The sequence below is a fragment of the Eptatretus burgeri genome, chromosome 4 (assembly GCF_056783735.1).
Source record: "Eptatretus burgeri isolate ZD-2024b chromosome 4, Ebu_testis_v1, whole genome shotgun sequence".
NCBI classification, from domain to species: domain Eukaryota; kingdom Metazoa; phylum Chordata; class Myxini; order Myxiniformes; family Myxinidae; genus Eptatretus; species Eptatretus burgeri.
Window position 1 is genome coordinate 9322549 of NC_140964.1, and position 26109 is coordinate 9348657.

A 26109-nucleotide genomic window follows, 5' to 3' on the forward strand; every position below is an offset into this window, starting at 1 on the left:
GGTGTTATAATCTGTCAAGGTGTGGGGGAATTTTAGGTGTTTTCGTTTTCGAGCAGGGAGTTTAGTTGTAATTCGGCAGTTTAGGTGTTAGAATATGGGACATAGGTGTTATAATTGTGGAGTTTTATGTGTTATAGGGGAGTTTAGGTGTTGTATGGAGGAGTTTTATGTGTTATCATAGGAAAGTTTGAGGTGTTATAATAGGGGTTTTAGTTGTTATAATAGGGGAGTTTTAGTTTTAATAGGAGAGTTTTATGTGTTATCGTTGGAACTCAGTAGGATTTGTGGCGAGGCCTCCGTGGTGGACCCTTCGAGGGACGACGGAGGGAGATAACCGCATGGCGGTTTGATCAGCACTATGACCTTTTTCGACCAATAATCACAAATCAAATGAGAACGGCACTCGGTATACCCCCACCAGGCTGAACAATTTACGTTTTGTTTCCAACTAATAGGCCAGATCCGGATCTGCACCAAAATCTAATCAATTAGTCCCACTCACCCACCCAACCTGTGCACCAAGTTTCGTCTGTATCTGTCTGTAACGTTTCGAGATATCCTGCTCACAGACAAACTGACAGACTGGGGTGAAACCATAACCTCGGTGGTGAAGCGAACACATTCATTGGAATGATTGATCTGACATTTCGACCAAGTCGGAAAATCACTGCCATCCCGTGTGGAAGTTACCTTTACAGGTAAATTAGTTCTGTCGCTTCTCCCTCACAGGTAATGCAAACATTCCTTGCAAAGTGCGAGATTTCACAAGAGAGGCGTGAGCGATGGTACTGAGCCATACTTCTGGAACTGGTTGGTTGTGTACTCTCATGATGTGGACATAAAGCGGCCACGACACAGAACCTAATTAAAAGCATCTCCTGCAAAGCCGCCACGTGGCCCCCATGTGGTTTCAAGAACGCGTTTCCTGCACCACTCGCCCAACACGTGATGTTTCTCTCGATCCGTGTCGGCCAGCTTCTCCTGCACCACTCCCTAACACATGATGTTTCTCTCAATCCGTGCTGGCGAGCTTCTCCTGCACCACTCCCTAACACATGATGTTTCTCTCAATCCGTGCTGGCGAGCTTCTCCTGCACCACTCCCCAACAAATGATGTTTCTCTCGATCCGTACTGGCGAGCTTCTCCTGCACCACTCCCCAACAAATGATGTTTCTCTCGATCCGTACTGGCGAGCTTCTCCCGCACTACTCGCCCAACACATGATTCAACCTACCTTTTGACTCTTTCGACTGCTGAGACCATTTAGACCTTTGAAGACCCTTTAAGACCCCAAGACCCAAAATACAAAAAAGCCCCAAGGACCCAAAAGACCCTGAAGACACAAAAGACCCTGAGGACCCCAAAAATCCAAAAGACCCCAAAGACTGAGGACCAAAAAGATGCAAAAGACCCTGTGAACCCAAAAGACCTGGAAGACCCAAAATTCCCCGAGGACCCAAAAGACCCAAAATTCCCTGGGGATCTAAAAGACCGAAAAAACCCAAAATACCCAGAGGATCCAAAATACCCAGAAGACCCAGCAGACCCAAAAGACCCAAAATACCCAGAAGATCCAAAAGACCCAGAAGACCCTTAAGGTCCTTAAATACCCTTAATACCACTTTTACCTTTAAAGGGGAACCCAAAAGCTATTTTTTTTTCTTCCAAAAACAATCGAGAATCGTTAATCATGGTCTAATTTGAAGGGAAAAAAACTTTGAAATTTATTTGCCAATCACGAAGTGTCGAAAAAATCCAGAGTGTCAATGTTCGATTTCGCCAGTGACGTCACACCTTGAAGCCATGTTGATCCGAACGGCGGCTTTACATATAGAAACAGTGCATGTCGAGCTCGGATTCAGATACCGATTTCACCATCATCAGCAACTCCGAAAGTTCACAGTATATTGAAACTGATCAGTGGGATTTTGAAGAAACGATTGCAGACAAAATTAGTGATGGAAACGCTTTTGGGGGAACTGTGGTGCCGAATTGTTCCGAGCCTTGGGCGAGCTTCTCAGAGGAAGAAGGCGGAAGTGTTTAGGTCAAGTCAGGTATGGGAGCATGCGCCAGAGCAGCACGTCGCTGTGTCCACTTTCCGCCGGTACTCCAGGGGCCTCTGTCTGGCCATCCCCCAGGCAGATGCCTGGCCCATCCCCGTCTCCTTGAGATGCTGGTCAATCGACTGCAATCACAAGGCACATGGTCGGCCCATTGGTCTCCTCCTCCAACGAGGCTTCCTCGCTGAGAGAATCTGGTGAGCAGGATCAGCCTCAGGAAAACGAGCCACATGTCCATACAGCCGCAGCTGATGCTCACGGACCATGCAGGTAACAAATCTCATTTGAGTCTCACTCAGCAACCGCTCGTTGGACACAAAGTCCGACCAGCGACAGCCAAGGATTCTACGAAGAGACCTGGTACCAACGGAATTAAGTCTCTGTCTCAGATCCCTGGTCAGAGTCCACGTCTCACATCCATCGAGAAAGACTGGAAGCACCAAGGACTTGAAGACTCAGACTTTCATCCTCCCGCACAGGTATCGGCAGTGCCACACCCCATGATCCAGTGATTCCATGACTCCCCAGGCCCGACCCAGACGTCTGTTGCCTTCTGGCTCACAGCCAGCAGAGACATGAATATCACTGCCAAGGTAAGTGAATCTCTCCATGACCTCAACATCCTCACCACAAATAGGTACAGACAGGACAGCCGCATCCAAGATGTCATTGAAAGCCTGGATCTTAGTTTTGACCCATGAAACCCGTAATCCCAGCGGCTCCGACTCCTCATTCGGCACCTCGAGGGCCCCCAAAAGGATATCTTGAGTCTCCGCAAAGATGACTGCATCATCTGCGATACCAAGGTCAGAGATCTTGACATTCCCAAACGATGCAGCACAGCTTGATCTCTCCAACAAGCTCCCTAGAATCCAGTCCATACAAGCGCCGTAAAGTGTGGGGGCCAGTACACACTCCTGACCAACTCCAGTAACAACTGGAAATAAGTCTGAGATGGTACCACCATATCTCACAGCACTCCCAGTACCAGAATATAGTTCAGACATCAGATCGATCAGTTTTGACCCACAAAGACCAAGAATCCGCCAGAGGGCATCCCCATTCACTGAATCGAACACTTTACAGAGATCAACATAGGCTACAAGCAGGCCCTGCTGAAACTCTCGTCTGCGTTTGGTGAAGACCCGAAGAGCAAGGATACGGTCAATCGTTGACCTCTTTGGTGTAAAGCCTGACTGCTCTGGATGCTGGTGCTCAAGCAGATGGTGGTGATCCCTATCAAGAATTATCCGAGCAAAGACCTTGCCCGGCACTGAGAGCAGCGTCACCCGTCAGTCATTGTTGCAGTCTTGGCGATCACCCTTCCCTTTCCAGTAGGGAAAACACGGCCCCTCTTCCAGTCAGTTGGGATGATGCCTGTGTTCCAGGCGGAGCACAGAACTGCATGCAACGACATGAGTACAGCATTTCCACCAGCCTTGAGAAGTTCACCATGGATGCCACAGATCCCTGGAGCTTGACCCCATTTCAATCGGTTCACCACAGCCTGTGTTTCCACAAACGAAGGTGCATCACAGTTGATTGGAGGGTCAGCAACAGGGGTTGTAACACCCCTGACGTCTATCTCGACAGCTGGTGGATCAGCCTGGTGTAACCACTCAAAGTAACCGGCCCAGCGGGCCTTCACTTCGGACTCCTCTGTCAAGAGCCCACCACCCTCTACTCTAACTGCAGTACACCGAGGGATGGGCTTGGACGAACGCAATGCGTGAATTCCCCTGTAAGCAGGACGAGAATCACTTGACCACAGGTGATGCTCTACCCCCTCACAGATTCCTCACACATAGGCCTCCTTGTCCACCCTTGGCACACGTACAGTTTTATGCCTCAGCTCCCTGAACAGCTCAGCTCTGCCATTCAGCCTGGTTCTGCTACTCTGGTCAATGGTATCCAGTGTCCGTTAGGAGACAAAATTCTTCTTTGCCCGACCGTGAGTTCCAAGACATCCACCAGCAACATCAAGGATGGTGGTCTTGCAGCTTATTGGACACAGCTACAGCAACTCCGTGCGCCTAGTAACCATCCAAGTGACCAGACCAATAGTAGGTGTGACCACCCGCTATGATCTCGTCGCAGTCCGGTTTCCGAACCTCAGAGTGCTGCAATACCGATGTCCAAACGCTTGAGATCAGATGATAACAGAGAAAGGTGATCATCCTCTCTTCGGGATAGGATATTCCAGGCACCCACCTGAAGGGACCGCCTCAGGTTAACCCAAGGAGACCGCCGTCTGGTGGACGACACCTCAGCACCACCCCGACACACTCTCCCGCAATCTGACCCTGGAATGTTACCCAGTGGTTTCCCTCCTGTCATCAAAGATTGGGGGCCCCAAAGGCTTTGCTCTTATCCTGTTATCCGGTGAGCTGCCCTTCGAAGGGAAGTTGCACAGGAGGTACTTCCATGGAGTCGGTTTTCAGATTTTTATTTTGCTTCTGGAATGTTTTGCGGAATGAAGGGTTTTACGGTGGCCGGAGTGAAAATCCTGCCACCAATCTCCTAATAAGAAGTAACGCAACTGCAGGAGGATGTCCGCAGACACAGTTGGGCACTAAATATGGATGGCCTTTGGCTCACGAGGAGCTCCTCCGATCTTTGACAGCTTTTGTTTTTAATCCTGCTGGGTGTCCATATTATACACCCTCCTCACCAGGAAACCTGGTGGGGGAGACTGTTTAGTCTCCGACAACCCGACCAAGGAACAGGTTAGTACAGGTTTACATGATACCTGTAGCAAGTCACAGATCTGATCTGGCCTGACCTGAAGTGGTCGTGAAGATGAAAACGCCGGTCACATGATCAATTCAGTTCGGTCAGGTTTGATTTTCCATTTAATTGACGGTTTATAAGGGAGAGATTTTGTACTCATTGGTAAATGGGTTTATATATTACTTGAGCAGAAATACCCGTCATTGCTCGACAGCTCGGACACCGCAGACAAAATGGGTGACAAATGCTTTGTTCCACTGTCATGTCCATGAAGTGTCGATGTCACTCCCCAGTGGATGGGGGATTGCGGTGAGGTGTGGTGGGGAGGGTGAAAGGGATGGGGGGTGGGGTGGTGGTAGGGGTATTGTGAAGGTGATGGGTGATTGTGGAAGGAGGGGTGTGGGATGGTGGAGGGGGGTGTGTGCCGTGTTAAAGGGGGGTGGTGGTGGTGGTGGTGGTATTGTGAAGGTGATGGGGGATGGTGGAGGGAGGGGGATGTGGGAGGGGTGGTGGAGTGGTGGTGGTATTGTGAAGGTGATTGGGGATGGTGGAAGGGGGTGTGTGGGATGGTGGAGGGGAGGGGTGGGATGGTGGTGGGTATTAGGGGGTGATGGTTGATGGGTCATGGGTGGGGGTGTGTGGGATGGTGGTGGGTATTAGGTGGTGATGGGTGATAGTGGGGGGGTGGGATGGTGGTGGATATTAGGGGGTCATGGTTTATGGGTGATGGTGGGGGATGGTAAAGGGATGGGGGATGGTGAAAGGGCATGGCAGGGGGTGGGATGGTGGTGGGTATTAGGGGGTGATGGTTGATGGGTGATGGTGGGGGATGGTAAAGGGGCATGGTGGGGGGGGGGGGTAGGTGGGATGGTGGTGGGTATTAGGGGTGATGGGTGATGGTGGGGGATGGTAAAGGGGTGGGGGATGGTGAAGGGGCATGGAGGGGAGTTGGTGGGATGGTGGTGGGTATTAGGGGGTGATGGTTGATGGGTGATGGTGGGGGATGGTAAAGGGGTGGGGGGATGGTGAAGGGGCATGGCGGTGGGGGGGGAGGGGGGGGTGGTTACCTCAAATTTTTGGCATCATTGGTCAAATTTCTCTCCACTATAAATAGACGGTGGTTCATTTGAATTGTAGAAATTTGTGTTGATAAAAGAGAATTATTTTCAGCTGTTCTTGTGGTAACTGCGAGCAATAGCAACAGGTGTTTGATTTACCGCTCAAATCATCCATGTACATTGTACATTTGCCGGTAGCTCAGTATAGATTTGGTGTTACAGTTTTGAGTAATAGCTGCTTCTTCTGCTTAATCGTGGGGATGGAACCTCTCTCAATGGTGGTGGATAACCACAAGATCCAGCCATCTCTGTTGTTTCATAATGTGCTCTGTAACATGCTCTGAGTACAAAACCCAACATTTTCAAGGCCCGATCCACACTCGGGTATTTCAGATAAACCTCGTCCAATTTCTGGCAAACTTGGGGTTTTGGTGATATTGTCCCCCACAAACAAAATTGGTGTAACAGGAATCCATCACGGTTTTTATTACTACAACCACCAATGACACATCGACTCGGCATATTTGTTTAAAATCGAAAATTATTTGCCGTTTGAGTTAAATCGTACCACGATGTAACCTGCACACAGTATGGATCTGGTGGTCCACTTCCTGGTGCGACATCACAGCTAATCTGAAGAAGAAGAAGAAGAAGAAGAAGAAGAAGAAGAAGAAGAAGAAGAAGAAGAAGAAGAAGAAGAAGAAGAAGAAGAAGAAGAAGAAGAAGAAGAAGAAGAAGAAGAAGAAGAAGAAGAAGAAGAAGAAGAAGAAGAAGAAGAAGAAGAAGAAGAAGAAGAAGAAGAAGAAGAAGAAGAAGAAGAAGAAGAAGCAGAAGAAGAAGAAGAAGATTTCGACTTTGAATCGCGAATTGACCAACTTTATAATTCAGAAATTGGAAATGGACACATCATCTCTGTTTTGGAGGTTATCATGGGATAACCTGTAGTTTTTCTCTGGACGGGTTCGGGTGGGGTTTGTCTCCGGACGTGTTCGGGCGGGGTTTGTCTCCGGACGTGTCCTGGCGGGGTTTGTCTCCGGACGTTTTCGGGTGGGGTTTGTCTCCGGACAGGTTCGGTCGGGGTTTGTCTCTGGACGTATCCAGGCAGTGTTTCTGTCTGGCCGATATACCTATTAGATTAGTGTTGAGGTGGTCTGAGCGTTTGGGTTCACCTTTAAACCCATTGGCTTTAAGCATTGTTGACTGAGTATGTGGCCGTGTTGCTGATGCAATGACCCATTTTTCCGACCAGACAGAAGGATGACAGGCTGTCAACCCTACCTGGTGTTAATTCAGCGGCCCAACAGGGGCTTGAACTCAGGACCTGAGGATCCTAAGCCAGCCACCTTAACTGTTAAGTCAACACCAAGACCTTGAGACCCCCTTAGGGCCTTGACCTCCCACACCATTTTGACCCCTTGTAACCTTCAGAGAGATGAGACAGCTTGGACCCTTGACAATTGAGAGTTTATACCACTTGGACCTTTTTCAATTACAAATCAATTACAAATAAATATAATATCACCAATACTGTATTACAAATAAATTTGAACAAAATAAATGTTTGTATTATGATTGGTGTAACTCATAACAACACAGAAACTCACATAGTCATGATCCTCAGTTAAAACAGGCCTGTGCTTCTGCAGCAATGTGTGGCGAGGCGAGCACAGCGAGTCGGTCCACACCAGTAATCTATACAAATGTGTGTCAGTGTCAGTGTGTCTCCTCCATAATTCCAAAACCATAAAACCGAGCAGCCTGAAACTTTGCAAGCATCCGAAGAAAACTCCAAGGAAGTGCATGAGTGAAAATTGGGTGTTTGGGTTCATTAAAACACCCATTTTGAATATAATTAACGGCCTTATTTAATTATATCCTTCATCTGGAGATCCTCGGCCACCTCGCTCTCTGGCGGTTTAATTTGTATTGTTGCGGTTGAGGAAATTCGCAAACCACCATTCAGGTCCCGTAGGTGAGATATCTCTGTAAGTACATGTGTAGTTAGCCCCAAACCCGTTGTTTCGAGGGAATAAATGTGATTCATTCGGGCTGCGACCCTTTAAGATAGTCGTTTTTCTGTTCTATCTTTATTTTGAACCAACCATGTCTCAACCGCCATCACACAACAACCACCGACCGCAACGCCGCTTCACAACAACAACGCCAACAGCCACGACCTTTATCTTCACAACTCGCTCCCGCAAACATCGCATCACCGCCATTCCAAACGTCGCCATGGCCATAAACCACCACATAAAACCCTCCACCACCTTCACCTCTCCTTCTGCGGCCATTCCCGCACCACTTGTGAACGCCGAGCGTCAGGCTGTCCTGGCAACGTCAGGCAAAGTGCGGCCTTTCCGAGGAGAATTCGGATCAGGAATGATACACGCCCGCTTCTGATCCGTCCAATCAGCAAGCGCGGGGCGGTTTGGCTCCGCCTCCAGGCGCGTCGGAGTAGAATCGGGATATGCAAATTCGAGGATCAGGGGAGACTCACGCCCCTTTTTCTCCATCCAATGGGCGAGCGTGGCTCCACCCCCGAGCTCGTTCTGATCCAGAAATTTGCATGTGGGTTCTCCTGCCGGACTATAAAGTGCCGAGCGCAGGGTCGAGTCGGGCTCGGAAAAGGGTCAGTTTTGGAGAGCAGAGTGTGGCAGCGGCAGAGTGTGGCAGCAGCAGTGAGTCTTGAGAAGAGTCAGTCTGGAGAGGTCGGAGAGCCGAGTGGAGCTCGCAGTCTGTCGGGGTTCGGAGTCTGTCGGGGAGCTGCAGAGAGGGGAAGCCTGGAGCTTGGAGCGCGGTCGAGTCGGGTTGGAGCGCTGAGTGAGTCGGGAGGCGAGGGCGTACAGGTGGCTTGCTGCAGTCGGCTGAGGAGAATTGCGGAGGAGACTGGATAGCTCGGGTCCGAGGCAAGGAAGACGGCGGTCGGCGACGAGCTCGCAGTGGAGTCGCTCGTCGCGGGACCCAAGCAAGCCAGCTATCCTCTTTCCCCAGAGCATCAACAATTCCCCCTTCCCCCCCCCCCCGCGCTGAGATAGTGCGAAAAGGGGGGGCCCCGTTCCCGCCCCACTCCAACCAGCAGTGCCAACAAAACCTGCGAAGGAGCGCGGAGTCGGGGCACCGCCGCGCCGCCACATTTGCGTCTCATCACAAAGACACGGGTAGGATCCACCCGGTCTCGCGGCCCACAGGCCCGTCTGCCCCCTTGTCTTTGAGGGTGGCCCTTTTCTTTTGCTTTTGAGTAAATGTGTTGTTGGCACCGTCTGTAAAGTAAAACTGTGTAAGTGTTGCCGTGTGCACGCGTAGTCGGTTGTCGATCTGCATTGTTGTGTTTCTTTTGTTACATCTGCTTTTGGTGCATAATTGTTGTAATTGTATATGTGTGCTCTCCGTGTGCCGCGGAATAAATGTGCATTATGGTGAACTGTTTTTCCCGTTTCGCTTCGTCTTTTCTTTAATTGAATCTCCATCTTGCTTCACGAAAAGGGTTGGTAGTGGGCTTAATACGCCCGATAATTAATCGGAACCGTCGAGGCCGACGATAACACCGCTCGGTTATCCCGCTAGTACGGAACGGTTCGCTTAAGTGGCCCGTGTCCGGAATCGACCTGCGGCGAGGTGCGATCGCCCGGTCTACCCTCCGCGTGGGTACTTAGGTAGGTCGAATTTGGCGAACAACCCTATCCCACGTGGGGGGCCGATTGGCACGATCGTGGTGAGGCCGAAAGGCCCACCCGTGACTCGCTCCCAGCGTTAGTCCGAGAGGGTCACGACAGAATTGTCCGTCCGGTGGGCGACGTGCCGCGATTCGAGTTACGTGGCCGTTCGCACGCCGGCGGGCGCGAATTCGCAACACTGGTGTCAGGTCATGGGACACAAACTCATCCCCCTCCTCGCGACACTGGTGTCGGAGAGCAGGAAAACGGGCTCTCCTGTCTCCAGCTAAATTCACGGGAATCGGTCCAGGGGTGAGAGGAGTGACCCCCGATTCCCTCCAAATTATGAGCGATTCAAATTAACCCCTTACGAGAAATAAGATGGCGTCTCAAGGCGAGCGGGAGCCGGGGGTGTTAGAAATGGATTTAGATTGTGTAGAATCCATGGTCCAGGATGAAATTCCCGAGCAGGAAATGCTTATGGTACAGGACGAACTCCCCCAACTGAACCCAGAGCCCGAAATAGGTGCGGCGGCGGCCGCGGTGTATGACACCTCCCTCCCCCTCTCCGCCAAAACCCCCCAATCCTTGCCGAATCGGCTCAGCTGAGTGCGCCCGACATGGCCCAGCTATGCGCCATGCTGGCAGGAATCAGTGGGGACATGAACGAAATGAAAACGAAAATGGATGGGAATACGCAACAAATGAACGAAATGAAAACGAAAATGAATACGGATGCACAACAAATGAATGCGAACATAAACAGCAAAATGAACGAAATAAAAACGAATATGGAAACAAATGCGCAAGGAATGAAGGAAGAAATGAAAGAACTGCGGGGTGAGACGCAGAACATGGGAATGAGCCTAAAAGGAAGCTTGGAAGAACTAAAAAACGAAATGAAAAAGGAAGTCGACACGATACGAGCGGAGGTGACCGGGTTAGAAGAAAGTAAAAGGAGTGGGGGTCGCCATGGAAGAGAGCAAACAAGAGAGGGAAAACGAAATAAAGATGGTGGTGGGAAAGATAGAAAAAGTAGGAAAAGGATTGGGAGAAGTAAAAAAGGGACAAGACCAAATAAAGGAGGAAATAGGGAAGAACACGACGGCGATAGAGGAATCAAAAAGAGAACAAGGGAAAATAAAGAAGGGATTGGGAGCCGTGAAGGAGGACTGTGAGAAAAGACATCGGGAAATGACAGACAGAGTTGAAAACCTGCGAAAGGAGGTAAAAGCGGAGACACAGAAAGGATTAAAGGAGGTGTTGTGAGGAATGTAGAAAGAGACATGAGAAGGTAATTAATGAAATGGAGCGGAAAGCCGGAGAAAAGACAGAGGAACTGGGGGAGCAGATAGGAAAAAACCGAAGCAGAGACCAAGAGACACGAGGGGACAACAGAAACTAATAAATGTACAGAGACACGGGAGATGGGAACGATAGAGGGAAGACTACACGATGAAGACTGGGTTAGAGACGAACACACACACAGAGTTAGTGGAGGACGATGAGGGTGAGCTCGCGGAGCGTGGAGGGACCCAGTGCGAGCAGCGGGATAGCCTCCTCCAGGAAAGAGGGGAGGAAGTATGCCCCCTTGAGGCGAGTCACGACCAGGTGGGTTCGGTCGTGCATTGCGAGGTTCAGGGGAGGAGTGCTGCGAACGGGTGCACGCCGAGCTTGGGGGGTATAGAGGCCCCGGAGCCCCTTGTGGGGACACGAATCCCCAGTGTGGTTGCCCCGGTGTGTGTGGTGTCGAGGTGTGTGTTCACGAGTGTGGCGAAATGCGTGCTGCAACGCACGCATAGCACAGTTGCAAGGGCGTGTGTGAGAGCGACCGGGTGGGTGACAAAGACCCCGTGTGTGGAAGCGACCCCGTGTGTGAGTGGTGTGGTGGCAAGTGTGCCGAAGGGCGTGCTCCCCAACACGCCGTGTGTGGATGAGACACCGCGGGCGAGTGCCCCCGCGTGTGTGAGTGGTATGGTTTGTGTGAGGGAAATGTCACGAGTGAGTGAGCGGCCGAGTGTGAGGGAGACAGCGTGCGCAAGGTCGCTGTGGGTGAGGGAGATGTCGGTCGGCATGTGTGAGCATGCGGCTACGTCTCCCGGTGTGAATGTAATGGAGTGGTGTGTGAGCGTCGTAATACGCAGGTGTGCGTGGGTCGAATGGCGACGACAACGGCGACAGAGGGACAAAAGCCGGGTAGCGGCTGTAGATGTTTTGAGCACCGCGCCGGGTTCACCCAGCAGCGAGCGCGAGGTCCGTGCTGTTCAACGCACGAGGCCGCCACGTGCTCGCTTGCGGGAGTGAAGGCCCGGTCCGGAAACGAGCGCGGTGAATGTTGCCGATCCCGCGACGGACAAAGTTTAGGCAGGATATCGGATTTGGACCCGACGGGTTCTCCACGTGGGCGTGTGTGTTAAGCTCCAACGGGCAAAGCACATGTGTTCGCGTGGGGAACCCCTCGAGACGTGAGGCTTGTGTTTTTTTTTATTGCGCCGGGTGACGTCATGGCTGCGTGTGTGTGGTTGGAATCCGGCAGGAGGGTGAATCCCTGCCGGATGGTACCGTCCAAGAGGGACGAGGGACGCGAACAACTGCCATGACGTCACGCCACAGGTGCGCGGCTGTGAATTGCCGCGCTGGTGCGCAGGGTGCGAGTTGCCGCGCTGGTGCTGCGCATGTGGAAAAAAAACAAACTGCAAGCCTCGCTTTCGGGTGAACAGGATTCCTGGGCAAGGGGTGGATGATCCCCTTGGCCCGGGCACAGGATGAAACTAGTTAGGGGGAAGGGTTAGCTTAGTTAGACCAGCTCCATGGGGCAGGGGTAAGTCCTCATGGGGCCCGTGGAATGGATTAGTTAGAGGGATTGTAGTCAGATATAGGTGGGGAAATTGATTAATGGGATTATTTGGAGATAGTGACAGACTGTGGATGTGTAGAGGGGACGTAGTTTAGCTACGTAGTGTAAAAAGGAACGTGCTGTGGTTGAAGGGACGACGTGGGCGCACGAGTTAGTTAGGGGAGGTAGTTAGAAGGATGGCAGAGTTCAGCGGTGTGTGTGTTGAAGAGTTGGTGAGTTGAGTGGAAACATGTGCTTGGTGAGTGAGTGAGGCCAGCGGGTCTGTGTGAATGGAGCAAATGGGGAATGCATGGTGCGATGAGTGATTGGGGGGAGGAGTGACTCCCACCCAAGGGACTCCGGGGTCAGTGTAGACTGAGTTAGGGGGTTAGTTAAATTGACAAAATGGAAGTCGTTTTGCTGTTGGTGGGAGTGTAGGCTCGAAACCTGTTTGGAGGGGTGCAGGAGTCCTGTTGACGGGCTGGGAGCGTGGCTGCGAAAGGTGAGTATCGCTGAGTGGGTACACCGGGCACCGGGCTAGTCGGCCGTAGTAGGCCAAGGGCCCATGGGGGGCCGGGATAGCGTAGTGGGCACGGGTGCGCCCGCTTGGTGCGGGGGCCCGGGGCGCCATTTGCCGCCTGGGCAGTGTTGTGGGCACGGGTGACCCTCGGAATGGGGCCCGGGAAGCCAGCCTGCCACGTGTGCGTTTCAGGGGAGGTGCCATGGGGGGCACTCCCCGGTGTTTAGGGAGCTGGTAGGCTCGGAGGCAGTGTAGTGCCAGGAGGTGCCATAGCTGGAGATTCGGCAGAGGGTCGTGCCTGCCAAGGGAAGCCACGTGTCCCAGACATGAGACCGTGTGAGGGCACGGAAAGAAAATTGGGGTTGGGGGGGAGCGAGGCCCAAAATTGTAAGGACACCAACACAGGCGACGGGAATCTGGGTTTTTAGAACCAATAGCTTGAGCGAGAAGCGCTTGTTGAAAGCCTCGGGGTAGTTTAACAGTTAAATGGTTAGGGTAGATTAGGAGATGTACCCCTCCGCACCATCCATCCCCTCGCTCTCGTTGCGGGCCGCTGGACCCACTTTGGGTTTAGATCACTGAAGTCTGGGGAGGCCATCTTGAGGCTTCGTTGGGCCTCGACACAGGACGCCAGCTCTCCCTTGTTCCCCTCCGGGAAGGGAACGTTGGGGTTGGGAGTAGGCTAGGGGACGATAGGTTAGCCGAACAAGGACGATAAAGGGGGTTAGGGGACGAATTATAGTGGGAGATAGGAAATAAAAAATAAAATAAAAAAATTAATAAAAAATTAATTAATTGGGGCAAAATTGTTTTTTGATAAATTAAGGGGGTGGGTATGGACAGTGACAGGCAAAGGCGATAGGTTGGGAGGGAAACCGTAGGGTAGGTCCGAGCCCGCCTTCCGAGTGGCCAGCATCACCGCACTACCTCCACTGCAAGGCAAAGGCCGGCCCAATTCATCGGCAGCTGTTTTGCTGCAAGGCTTGTGCCGGCCGGATCGTCTGCAGCTGCTGTGCTTCAAGGCCTGTGCCGGCCAGTTCGTCCGCCGGCTGTGTTTGCCTGCAGCGGCCTTGTTCTGCAGGCTGTGTTTGCCTGCTCACCTTTGCCATGCCATACCCACGGCCCATGTTCACCAGCCCCCGTTCAATTTTGCTTTGCCCCCCCCCCCTGTTCATTTCCATGTGCGCCAGGATCAAGGCAACAGTTTGCAAGCTGCAAGAAATGCCCCGTTGGCAACTACAACACGGGCCTGCAGTGGCGGCCCGTGCACAGTGTTTGCGTCCATCCATTCATCCATCCATCCATCCATCCTTTGTGCTCATTGTGTGTGCCACTTGAGCTGGCACGGAGACTGCGTTTGTGCAGCCCATGCACCGTTGTGGTTCACTGGGTTCATTTCAAAAGGGGAGGCCTTGGATTGCGTGTGAGCAGCCGAGCACGTTCCCTGTCACCTGCATTGCTTGAGCCAGAGACTGCATGCGAGCAGCCTGTCTCCCTGCTAACTGCTTTCTTTTTGCAGAGTCCATTGATCCTGGGCCATGGTTTAGTGTAAAATTTGTAAGTTAAGGTTAAGATGTACTGTAAATATGAGTGCGCCCCCGGCATGTCTGTCTTAGCGCCGGCAATTTTATTTAAGTCGTCCGTGTGAGTGGGATTGTTTAGTTAGTTACTCAGCCCTCAGGTTATTTATTTTGGGAACACGAATACCATGATTGTCGCACTCAGGGATCCGTAGGTAAAACGTACTAGGGGAGAACTACACATGATGGCACACGAAAATTTGACGACTCGGGACGAGTCTGTAAAAAGGGGAGGGGGTAGTGTTGCGGTTGAGGAAATTTGCAAACCACCATTCAGGTCCCGTAGGTGAGATATCTCTGTAAGTACATGTGTAGTTAGCCCCAAACCCGTTGTTTCGAGGGAATAAATGTGATTCATTCGTGCTGCGACCCTTTGAGATAGTCGTTTTTCTGTTCTATCTTTATTTTGAACCAACCACGTCTCAACCACCATCACACAACAACCATCGACCGCAACGCCGCTTCACAACAACAACGCCAACAGCCACGACCCTTACCTTCACAACTCGCTCCCGCAAACATCGCATCACCGCCATTCCAAACGTCGCCATGGCCATAAACCACCACAATAAACCCTCCACCACCTTCACCTCTCCTTCTGCGGCCATTCCCGCACCACTTGTGAACGCTGAGCGTCAGGCCGTCCTGGCCTCGTATGGGACGCGCGCCGAACCGCGAGTGCAAAGTGCGGCCTTTCCGAGGAGAATTCGGATCAGGAATGATACACGCCCACTTCTGATCCGTCCAATCAGCAAGCGCAGGGTGGTTTGGCCCTGCCTCCAGGCGCGTCGGAGTAGAATCGGGATAATCAAATTCTAGGATCAGGGGAGACTCACGCCCCTTTTTCTCTGTCCAATGGGCGAGCGTGGCTCCACTCCCGAGCTCGTTCTGATCCAGAAATTTGCATATGGGTTCTCCTGCCGGACTATAAAGCGCCGAGCGCAGGGTCGAGTCGGGCTCGGAAAAGGGTCAGTTTTGGAGAGCAGAGTGTGGCAGCGGCAGAGTGTGGCAGCAGCAGTGAGTCTTGAGAAGAGTCAGTCTGGAGAGGTCGGAGAGCCGAGTGGAGCTCGCAGTCTGTCGGGGAGCTGCAGAGAGGTGAAGCCTGGAGCTTGGAGCGCAGTCGAGTCGGGTTGGAGCGCGGAGTGAGTCGGGAGGCGAGGGCGTACAGGTGGTTTGCTGCAGTCGGCTGAGGAGAATTGCGGAGGAGACCGGATAGCTCGGGTCCGAGGCAACGAAGACGGCGGTCGGCGACGAGCTCGCAGTGGAGTCGCTCGTCGCGGGACCCAAGCAAGCCAGCTATCCTCTTTCCCCAGAGCATCAACAATTCCCCCTTTCCCCCCCCCCCCCGCGCTGAGATAGTGCGAAAAGGGGGGGGCCCCGTTCCCACCCCACTCCAAGCAGTGCCAACGAAACCCGCGAAGGAGCGCGGAGTCGGGGCACCGCCGCGCCGCCACATTTGCGGCTCATCACAAATACACGGGTAGGATCCACCCGGTCTCGCGGCCCACAGGCCCCGTCTGCCCCCTTGTCTTTGAGGGTGGCCCTTTTCTTTTGCTTTTGAGTAAATGTGTTGTTGGCGCCGTCTGTAAAGTAAAACTGTGTAAGTGTTGCCGTGTGCACGCGTAGTCGGTTGTCGATCTGCATTGTTGTGTTTCTTTTGTTACATCTGCTTTTGGTGCATAATCGTTGTAATTGTATATGTGTGCTCTCCGTGTGCCGCGGAATAAATGTGCATTATGTTGAACTGTTTTTCCCGTTTCGCTTCGTCTTTTCTTTAATTGAATCTTCATCTTGCTTCACGTAAAGGGTTTGTAGTGGGCTTAATACGCCCGATAATTAATCGGAACCGTCGAGGCCGATAATAACACCGCTCGGTTATCCCACTAGTACGGAACGGGTCGCTTAAGTGGCCCGTGTCCGGAGTCGACCTGCGGCGAGGTGCGATCGCCCGGTCTCCCCTCCGCGTGGGTAATTAGGTAGGTCGAATTTGGCGAACAACCCTATCCCACGCGGGGGGCCGATTGGCACGATCGTGGTGAGGCCGAAAGGCCCACCCGTGACTCGCTCCCGGCGTTAGTCCGAGAGGGTCACGACAGAATTGTCCGTCCGGTGGGCGACGTGCCGCGATTCGAGTTACGTGGCCGTTCGCACGCGGCGGGTGCGAATTCGCAACAGTACCCTAAGTAACCTCGCTGTGGTCTGAAACCGCCATGTTTTTTGGCCTGCTCAACCATGCCTTGACGTTGAACAGGCCACAACGATTTCTGAACGAAAAAGTTGTTTTTTCCACTTTCCTCACATATCATCGAATGCCTGTTCATCATAGCTCCAAATCGTATACGTCGCTTTTGTAAGTACAATTGTTTTCAAATTTGGAGGTTGGAGTGATTTCATGCATTTTATGAGACAATTTTCCACGATCTACTCTCACAGACTAATTAAAGTAACAGATTAATTAGTTAGTTACTAATTAAAGTAACTAACAAAATATTATTTCGGCTTTAAGGATCGGATATCATCTGGACTAAAGAAGTGTCAAAATTTCTTGTGAAATCTGATAATTTATAGAAATAACGAGTCTTGTAACTAAGCCGATATACCTATTTACTTTCAGCAAGGAAGGCGATGTTCCTTCCTTCTCCATAGATACACAGGAAAATGTGAAATTTCCAAATCATTAAACTTACCTTTTTCTACTGTTTGAAGAATTATATTGAGTGAACTAAAATTTAAGAATGTAACAAGTAACTAGCTTCATTGAACTATATGATTTATTGCATTCACTGCAAGACCTCGTGCACTCTCCCCCAGAGGGACTGCCTATCCACAGCATCTGCCAGATCTGTATCTCTTTTTTTTGGAGGTTTTGCGAGGTGTTCTACAGGGAATCAAAGCAAATCTGGTTTAAAAAAAGAACTAAAAAAACCGGGCGTTTAAAAAAACTAGTTAAAACGTTTGCGTGGACCACAAATCGATGTACCATATTATGACACGTGCACAGATGAGCAGGCAAGATGGCGGATTATCTACAATGTTTATTTCATGGGCGATTGAACTTTGCGATGTCTCCAGGGTTGTTCTGCATTAAGCTGCAACTCTTTTGTGGATGAAGTCATAATTTGTACTTTGATTATTTAAGATGAAGATTTCATGCTATTTCATTAACTGCTGCGTGCACGGTGAAAACGGGCTTTAAAGTTAAAGGGATCCTGTATGATATGCAGCAACAGTCTAGCCAACCGTTCCTTATCAACCACTTAATTGTAGTGCTTGAATGAGTGCTTAAGCCACTTGCTGAATGCCTTGCAGTCAATAGCAGTACTGCGTTACGTCCCTCTGAGCAAATCGTTCACTCACTGTGGACGCTTTTGCTCACCACATCAATTGGAGCGAGCGTTTCGTGCTCCGTCACTCCGAGCGAGCGCTTCATGCTCCGTCACCCTTTGTCTCCGGACGTGTTCGGGCAGGGTTTGTCTCCGGACATGCTCAGGCGGGGTTTGTTTCCAGACGTGTTCGGGCGGGGTTTGTCTCCGGACGTGTTCGGGTGGGGTTTGTCTCCGGACGGGTTCGGGCGGGGTTTATCTCCGGACGTGTTCGGGCAGGGTTTGTCTCCAGACGTGTTCGGGCAGGGTTTGTCTCCAGACGTGTTCGGGCGGGGTTTGTCTCTGGACGTATCCAGGCAGTGTTTCTGTCTGGACGGGAGTTTTTCTCCGGATGTGTCCAGGTGGCGTCTGTCTGCGGACAGCAGTTTGTCTCCAGACTGTGTTTATAGTATGACCGGTAGAAAATGGATTTCAGACATGGAATGGAGTGGAGAACGCCTTGAGGAACACGTGTGACGGGCTTGAGGGGAATGGGAGGAGGGGTTGCTGAGTAGGAGTAGATTTGCAGGTGTTTGCTGCAATGGGCTGTCTTGTGACAAATGAAGAGCAAAGGAAAAGTAAAACAACAGTTACAATTAAGATGGTTTATACAAAGTTAAAAAATATCCCCATTGAAACTGATTCGTACAAGGTGGGAAGAGGGATTGAGATTGAGAGAACCTTCACAACTACAGGCATAGGAAGCACAGGGTTGACGAGGGACGTAGCACGAAGTAGATGTTCGATGAAGGTGTTCTATTCATGGATCTGCAGTGAAAACAACCAAGCTAAACGAGGTATACAGTACCCTTTTACCCTTCACCAAAAGGATTACAAGTGATCACTAAAGCAAACTCAGGGTCTCATCGTCCCACACTAGCATCGTTTACATAAAGTTCAAGATAAAGATGGAGAAAGTTCATTTTCTCATTTTGCAGTGCTGTTTATATGCAGCTGTTTAAATCTTCCGCCGTTACGATGACGATGACGTGCACAGACATTTACAATATTTAAAGAAACAATTTTGGGATGAAGAGGAAAGACAGAGAGCAGAGGGATGAAGATGACAGGGAAAATGCAAAGAAGGGATGAGTCAGGAATCAAATCCATTACACAAAGATACTAATACGGCAGTGAAGGTGTAGTTACATGAACCAAATGTGAAGCCAAACTAGTTAAAACGGTTTCACATCAGATCATCCGATTCGGTAAAAACCTCCGCTATGTATCAGTGAAGCAAGTCCGCATATGAACGATGCGAAACTGAGAAAAGTGAATAGTTTTTATGTTCAAATGTAATTCATTCCCCATTCCCCATTTCAAAACCTTCCAGCCCTCTGAACACATCCACACACCCCAACTTTCTGTAACATAAAACAACTTTCGTACTTGCACTGAATGTTTCTGTTAACCCGATATGTTTATATCACCTCTCGACCAATTCGTTTTCAGCTGAATTTTGTACTTTGGTTTCAATCCTGTCCTGATAACTGGCATTTTTGTGTAACTTCACAAATGGAATGAGCCATTGCCTTTGAACAGTTCCATGGAAGATTGTTATCTTACTCATCACTCTCTGTGCAGGTCCAAGGGTGTTCACCATCCAGGCAGAGGGGTCCACTGGTTGCCTTGGAGCCTCCACCTCAGTTGCAGCTCGTGTGATGGCCTACGCCTGTCAGCCCGAAACTGAGGCACAGCAATGGACGTGGGTGTCTCAGCATCGCTTATTCAATTTGGGTGCACATGGCTGTCTTGGGGTAAACAGCTCCTTTGCCTTATCAAAAGGTCCTGATACCTTAACTCCCGTGGAGCTTTTTGAGTGTGATGTAGAAGAAGCGGTACTTCGTTGGGACTGTCGATCATTGAGGGTGATTGAGAGGTCCCAACGAGGCCAGTTATGGCTGAACATTGACGGGACCTTGCAACTGACACCGGGGAATGGCAGTTCTTTCCGAATGGATGGCACCGACGAAAACTTGTGTGAACGCTCATACTATGGTACGCAAAAAGTGTTTGATATCTGTGTACATGCATCACGATTATGCAACCCACATGTCCCACCATAAACCAATTGAAATTTTATGAAAAAAGAAAAGCACAAAAAACTTTAATAATAATCGACAGTGTTGACTTGAGTACTTTGTAATGGGTAACAGGTCATTGTGCCTGAAGGATGACAAACCTTGATCAGTTTCTTCATGTTTATTACTCATGATTTTGTGCAAAAACTGATTGAATTTCTTGTTAATGAATAACAATCGCAACACTAACAACTAGAAAGCATTGAAAATGCAAAGCTGGTCCACTTTGTATTTGGACTTCTTCTTCTTCCATGTGGGAAATATATTTTGACCTTTTCACCAAATTATAAATTTATCTTCTCTATATTCTCATAGTGAAACTTTGTTGAAAATTTGATGACAAAAGCTCAAAAGGTAAAAAAGTTACCGATCGGACAGACACACAGACAAACAGACACAGACAGACAGACAGACACACACAGACGTGATTGCAAAACCCCGTCTCCTGTTGTACGGAGGATGGGCTAACTCAAGGGTTCATAGAACACGAAACCCCACGCAGTGATTAAGTATGCAGTGTCCTTCAATTTTAATAAAATAATTATTTTGAAGATCATTTTAAAACAAGGACAAATGTGTCCAAGAGCCGCATCATAAAGGTTTTGTCTTCACCAGAAGAAGAAGAAGAAGAACAACTACAATGCGGAGCTCTCTTCGAGCCAGCGTCTACGACGCGGCTAAAAATCCTGGAAGTTTAGTGCTGCAGAAGCAGCAGTCTTATACACCAACCTATAGAATATGTCCAAATACTGCAAAACTGGAGGTTCTTGGAAGTAGGCGAATAATAAGGCAATTTGTGTTCTACCGTGTTCGAATATATAATTCAATTTAATTAAAGGTTTAAGTGCAGATAAATAAATAAATTCCAGATTTTATTGCTATTTTCCCCAGTGCCTATTGCACCACCCCATTTAACACGTTACATGAGGTATTCGTGCCTGTTGTTTGTGTCCTTTATGACGTCCTTAAAAACAGTAAGTTTTATGATTGGAATGATCAGTTTTGTTTCACTGCCAGACAGGCAAACAGAGAAAAATATTATCTCACTCCTCGCTACGCTTGTGTGATCAGGACGAATTCAGAGACCAAGTACTGTTCAACGGAAAGTTTGTCTTCCGAATCATGTTCATAATTTAAGTTGTTCCTTGATCATAAACTGACATTTGTAGACAGACAGACAGATGGCCGGACAGACATGAACCAATTGCTTAACCCCGCTTTACATTTTGAGTGCCTAGGGTAATTATATGTAGAACGGCACTCAGTAGAGTGCATACCTCTGCCAGGCTGAACAGTTCACGTTTTATATCCCACTGATTGGCTGGATCTGCAGCCGAACCTGAACAAAAATCGAATCGGCTTATCCATGTCACCAAATCAACTCATCCACCAAGTTTTGTCATAATCTGTCCACAAGGTTTTCAAATATTGTGCTATACTGGATATCGTTTTTTGCTACATCTGTCAATGGTGAAGAATCATTTTAAAAATTATATTATCCATATGCAGATAATCACCAAAATCTAACCAATTCGTCCTTATTTCACAACCAACCTGTCTACCAAGTTTCGTCCAAATCCGTCCATAACTTTGAGATATCCTGCTCACAAACACTTAGAAAGACGAACGGACAGACAGACAGAGGTGAAAACATAACCCTCGTCCACCTTTGGTGGTGGAGGTAATTAATAATAATACAAAGAAGGGGCAATGTCCTTGTGCTCACCTGGTAGAACCAGGGAACCACTGGTAGGTAAGGATGACCCACAAAATGTGTGAATCATCTCATGTTTTGAACAAATTGTTAAAGCACCTGATTCCTTCCAAGTTATATCTAAATCAGGTGAATACCTTTTGAGATGTCAAAAGTAGCGATCCTGGAATGGTAATGACCTTTGACCTTTAAATAGACCATAATATGCATTTTTTTTGATGGAGTTTGCAAGGCATCAGGACACCTTGGTCCTCAGAAGTTGCACAAAGTTTGGTGAAAATATGACTATTAGTTTTAGCATCACGGGTGATGAAGGTTTCTGTCAAGTTTCATCCAAATTGTGTGCGTAGTTTCAAAGAAGAAGATCGGAGTGTTTACATTGCTGACTGACGAACGGACACCGTGCAATGCTAATACCTCCAAGTGAGCTAAAAATGAATAACCTTTGACCAAATCACTTTTCACTCGTGGATAATTTTGAAGGCAAATGAATAAATAATAATCGTTTATCCAAGAATAAAAAGCGATTTGGAGGAAAGTTGCATCTTTGCTGCAGATATAGCTTATCATTCCAAAATGAGCAAAATAAGAAAAAAACCAAAACAAATATTTGTTTAAGGTCGTGAGAATTTGTCCTTTCAGATTTTGAAACAACTTGTATCTTCCTTATTGGACATAGGTTCATGAAAGTGTACCTGTAGTGCACCTGTCGTGTATAGATATCATTCCTTTCAAGGGATGATGTGCTGTAATGGTGTGCTCGTGACTTGATACTTTAGTTTTCTCTTGTTTATGCTTGCAAGGCTCAATTGTTCCAAAATATTTTCTTCTTGCTTTATCTCTGTTTAACAAAACAAAACTCAGTACTATGTGATAAAGAGCACAAGATTCCAATGACATGTTGGAGTTGAGAATTATTTGGTTTGGCTGAGTTATTGCGAGGTATTTTTTGAAACCAGTAACTTGTTTCTTGGAACAAACCACAGGAACGCTGAACCATGACATACAGTGCCTGTTGCTGAGATTTTTCTCCCTTGCTTATTATACTTTTGTTCATTGATGTCCAATAAGGGCATTTTTTCATCCATTACTTTAAAATATTTTTCAGTGAAGTTTAAAACAAAACTTAATCTTCTCTTGAATCCCAATATATATATATATATATATATATATATATATATATATATATATATATATATATATATATATATATATATGTACATACAAATACATACATACATGTCTGGGGAGATACATACATCCACATACACTGCTGATAGAAGGTGTACACCCCCTTTCAAAATTTTCACGTTTTGTTGCCTTATCTTATAGTCTGGAATTAAATTTCATTAATCAGGCTTTTTCACCTTTATTTACACTTCGTAACCCATAACTTCCAAGTGAAAAACAAATTATACAAATTTCAGAAAATTAATTAAAAATACAGAACTAGAATCTTCTCCTTGTAGTGCTTCCGCTCTAAAAACAATGAAAAACTGCAGCACGACCAACATCAATAACTGCTGAAGCTATGATGGTGATTCCAACGCGAGGAAGTTATCGTGATACTAAACCATAAGAGGGTTGTGGTGTTGTAATGTGGTGTTGTAATGTGGTGTTGTAATGTGGTGTCATTCCTACCTTGTTTGGTTCTTTTTTTGAGATTGCATCCCTCAATGTTTTTACATTTTTTTTCATGTTTTTTTTTTTCTTGTCGAGAGAAAGAAGTTAGATTGATGTGGGAATGCATATCCACTCACATGTAAATACACTCACAACACATGTCCACTGACATGTAATACACTAACAACACATGTCCACTCACATGTAACACACTCACAACACATCCACTCACATGTAACACACTCACAACACATGTCCACTCACATGTAACACTCACAACACATGTCCACTTACATGTAATACACTCACAACACATGTCCACTCACATGTAACACACTCACAACACATGTCCACTCACATGTAACACACTCACAACACATGTCCACTCACATTTAACACACTCACAACACATATCCACTCACATGTAATACAACACATGTCCACTCACATGTAACACACTCACAACACATGTCCACTCACATGTAACACTCACAACACATGTCCACTCACATGTAATACTCACAACACATGTCCACTCACATGTAATACACCCACAACACATGTCCACTCACATGTAATACTCACAACACATGTCCACTCACATGTAATACACCCACAACACATGTCCACTCACATGTAATACACCCACAACACATATCCACTCACATGTAATACACTCACAAATCATATCTACTCATATGTGATACACTCACAACACATGTCCACTCGCATGTGATACACTCACAACACATGTCCACTCGCATGTGATACACTCACAACACATGTCCACTCACATGTAATACACTCAACACATGTCTACTCACATGTAATACACTCACAACACATGTCCATTCACATGTAATACACTCACAACACGTCCATTCACATGTAATACACTCACAACCATGGGAGTCGACCCCGGGGGGGGGGGCATGTCCCTCCCAATTTTTTTACCAGGCGGAACAGAGTATATTCTGTCCCCCCCCCCCACATTTGGAGTCCTATGCCTATTTGAAAAATGCAAAAAAATCAAGCAATAGCTGTTGGTACGCAGTGATAAGCCTTCATTGCTATTCTTATCATTATACCATGCAGCCCCACGCTGTAGATATACCTCATGTACTGTACGGTGCATATAGAGGGCGATGGTAGTGTATATGATGTACACTACCGTAGCCCCCTCTATGCACCGTCTCCTACACACGGCGCTGGCTGGCCGCTCACACCCACTGATGGCAGCTCTTTCGCGCACACTCATACAATTAACACTGCTGAAAACGAAACTAGGAATTTCCAGTAGGTACCGACGTTGAGCATATGCGTTCGGCTCAGCGATGTGTCACAACCTGCGTCGCTACAGAACGGGGCACAGGTCATTAGACGCCTAACATGGAGAAGCAAAATACCAAGATCCTGGACTTTTTCCGTCCTTCAAAAGAGGTGAAGGCGAAAGACCCTACTGATGAGGTTTGGACGGATCCCCCCTTGCCTCCCGCCATTGAGGCGTCTGATGCAGCAGTTGGTGCAGCTGTTTCCGTGAGTGATGATGATGAGTGTCCTGAACTCCTCAAGCCACATCAACCAGATCCGGATTTGATTCCAACTCAGACTCTGGCTCACCGAACGCTGAAATTTCAAGCGAAATGGTTCAAAGACTTCCCATGGCTTCATTTCAGATGAAAAGACTTCCCATGGCTTCATGGCTTACGAGCGACTCGGTAAGGTTTTGTGCTATACATGCATGAGTGCAAGTAGGAAGAAGCTACTCAGCGCTTGCTCAAGTAGCTTCGAAGACATGTTCATTAGGAGTGGTTTCTGCAACTGGAAGAAGGCCTTAGAGAAATTCCGTGCTCACCAGAAAAGCAAGCCGCACGTTATCGCTGTGGAGAAAATCAACGCCCTCAAGCAGAGCGACGTGCGTGCACAGATAGAAACTCAGATCAAAGACAATCAAATCCTCGCCCGGAAAGCTCTTGTCAAGATTATCACTTCATTGAGATACCTGGCAGAAGAAGGTTGTGGGATTTGAGGTAAAGATGCCTCGGAGGGAAACTTCAAGAAGTTACTAAGCCTACGGTCTGAAGATGATGCAAACCTGGCCAACAAATTACAGTCTTTGCCTGCGCTGTAATTTTTTGTAATGTAATTGAATGTAATTGTAATTGTTGTAATGTAATTGAAACGAACAACAAATTACACAAGTGTTGAAATTCAAAACGAGATATTGTCAATAATGAGTCACGCTGTGTTGAGAGAAATATGCCAAGACATCCATGAGCAGTCGGTCCAGTTCGCGGTGATAGTGGATGGAACGCAAGATATCCGTGGCATAGAGCAAGAGGCGACATGCATCAGATACGTGGGATCGGACCTCGATGTTGAGGAGGATCTCATTGGCTTGTACGAAATAAACACTACCACGGGAGTTGCTATTGCTACGATGTTAAAAGACTCGCTACTGAGAATACAGCTGTCTATTACAAATCTCCGTGGACAAACGTACGATGGAGCCAGCAATATGTCAGGATCATACCTCGGATGCCAAGCTGAAGTGAAGAACGTTCAGCCACTTGCGAAATACGTCCACTGCGGCACGCACATCACTCACCTGATCACTTCAAAGGCGATGGCGAGTGCGAACTTCATTTGAGATGCTCGAGACTGTGTGCAGGAACTTGGCAAACTGTACTCGCACTCTGGAAAGTTCAAACACCTGTACCTCAATTTGCACTCTGATGACCCCATCTCCGCCTCACCAACCGGACTGAAACCAATTTGCCCTATGCGGTGGCTCACTCGTGCGAATGATGTTCGCGCAGTCATCCAGAACTTCGGGTCCATTTTGAATGCACCCGAGAAGGCCTCCGCGGAGTTCGGCTCGAACACTG

At 48.4% G+C, this 26109-nt stretch overlaps 1 protein-coding gene across 1 annotated transcript in view; it reads left to right on the forward strand.

The window, feature by feature from the left end:
• The window catches only part of MRC2 (mannose receptor C-type 2), a 382895-nt gene that overhangs the window by 951 nt on the left and 355835 nt on the right, over positions 1-26109 (forward strand). The window contains exon 2 of the mRNA XM_085876862.1: positions 19388-19801. Within this exon, the coding sequence (XP_085732988.1) occupies positions 19388-19801 (414 nt within the window). The remainder of the gene's footprint in view (positions 1-19387; positions 19802-26109) is intronic.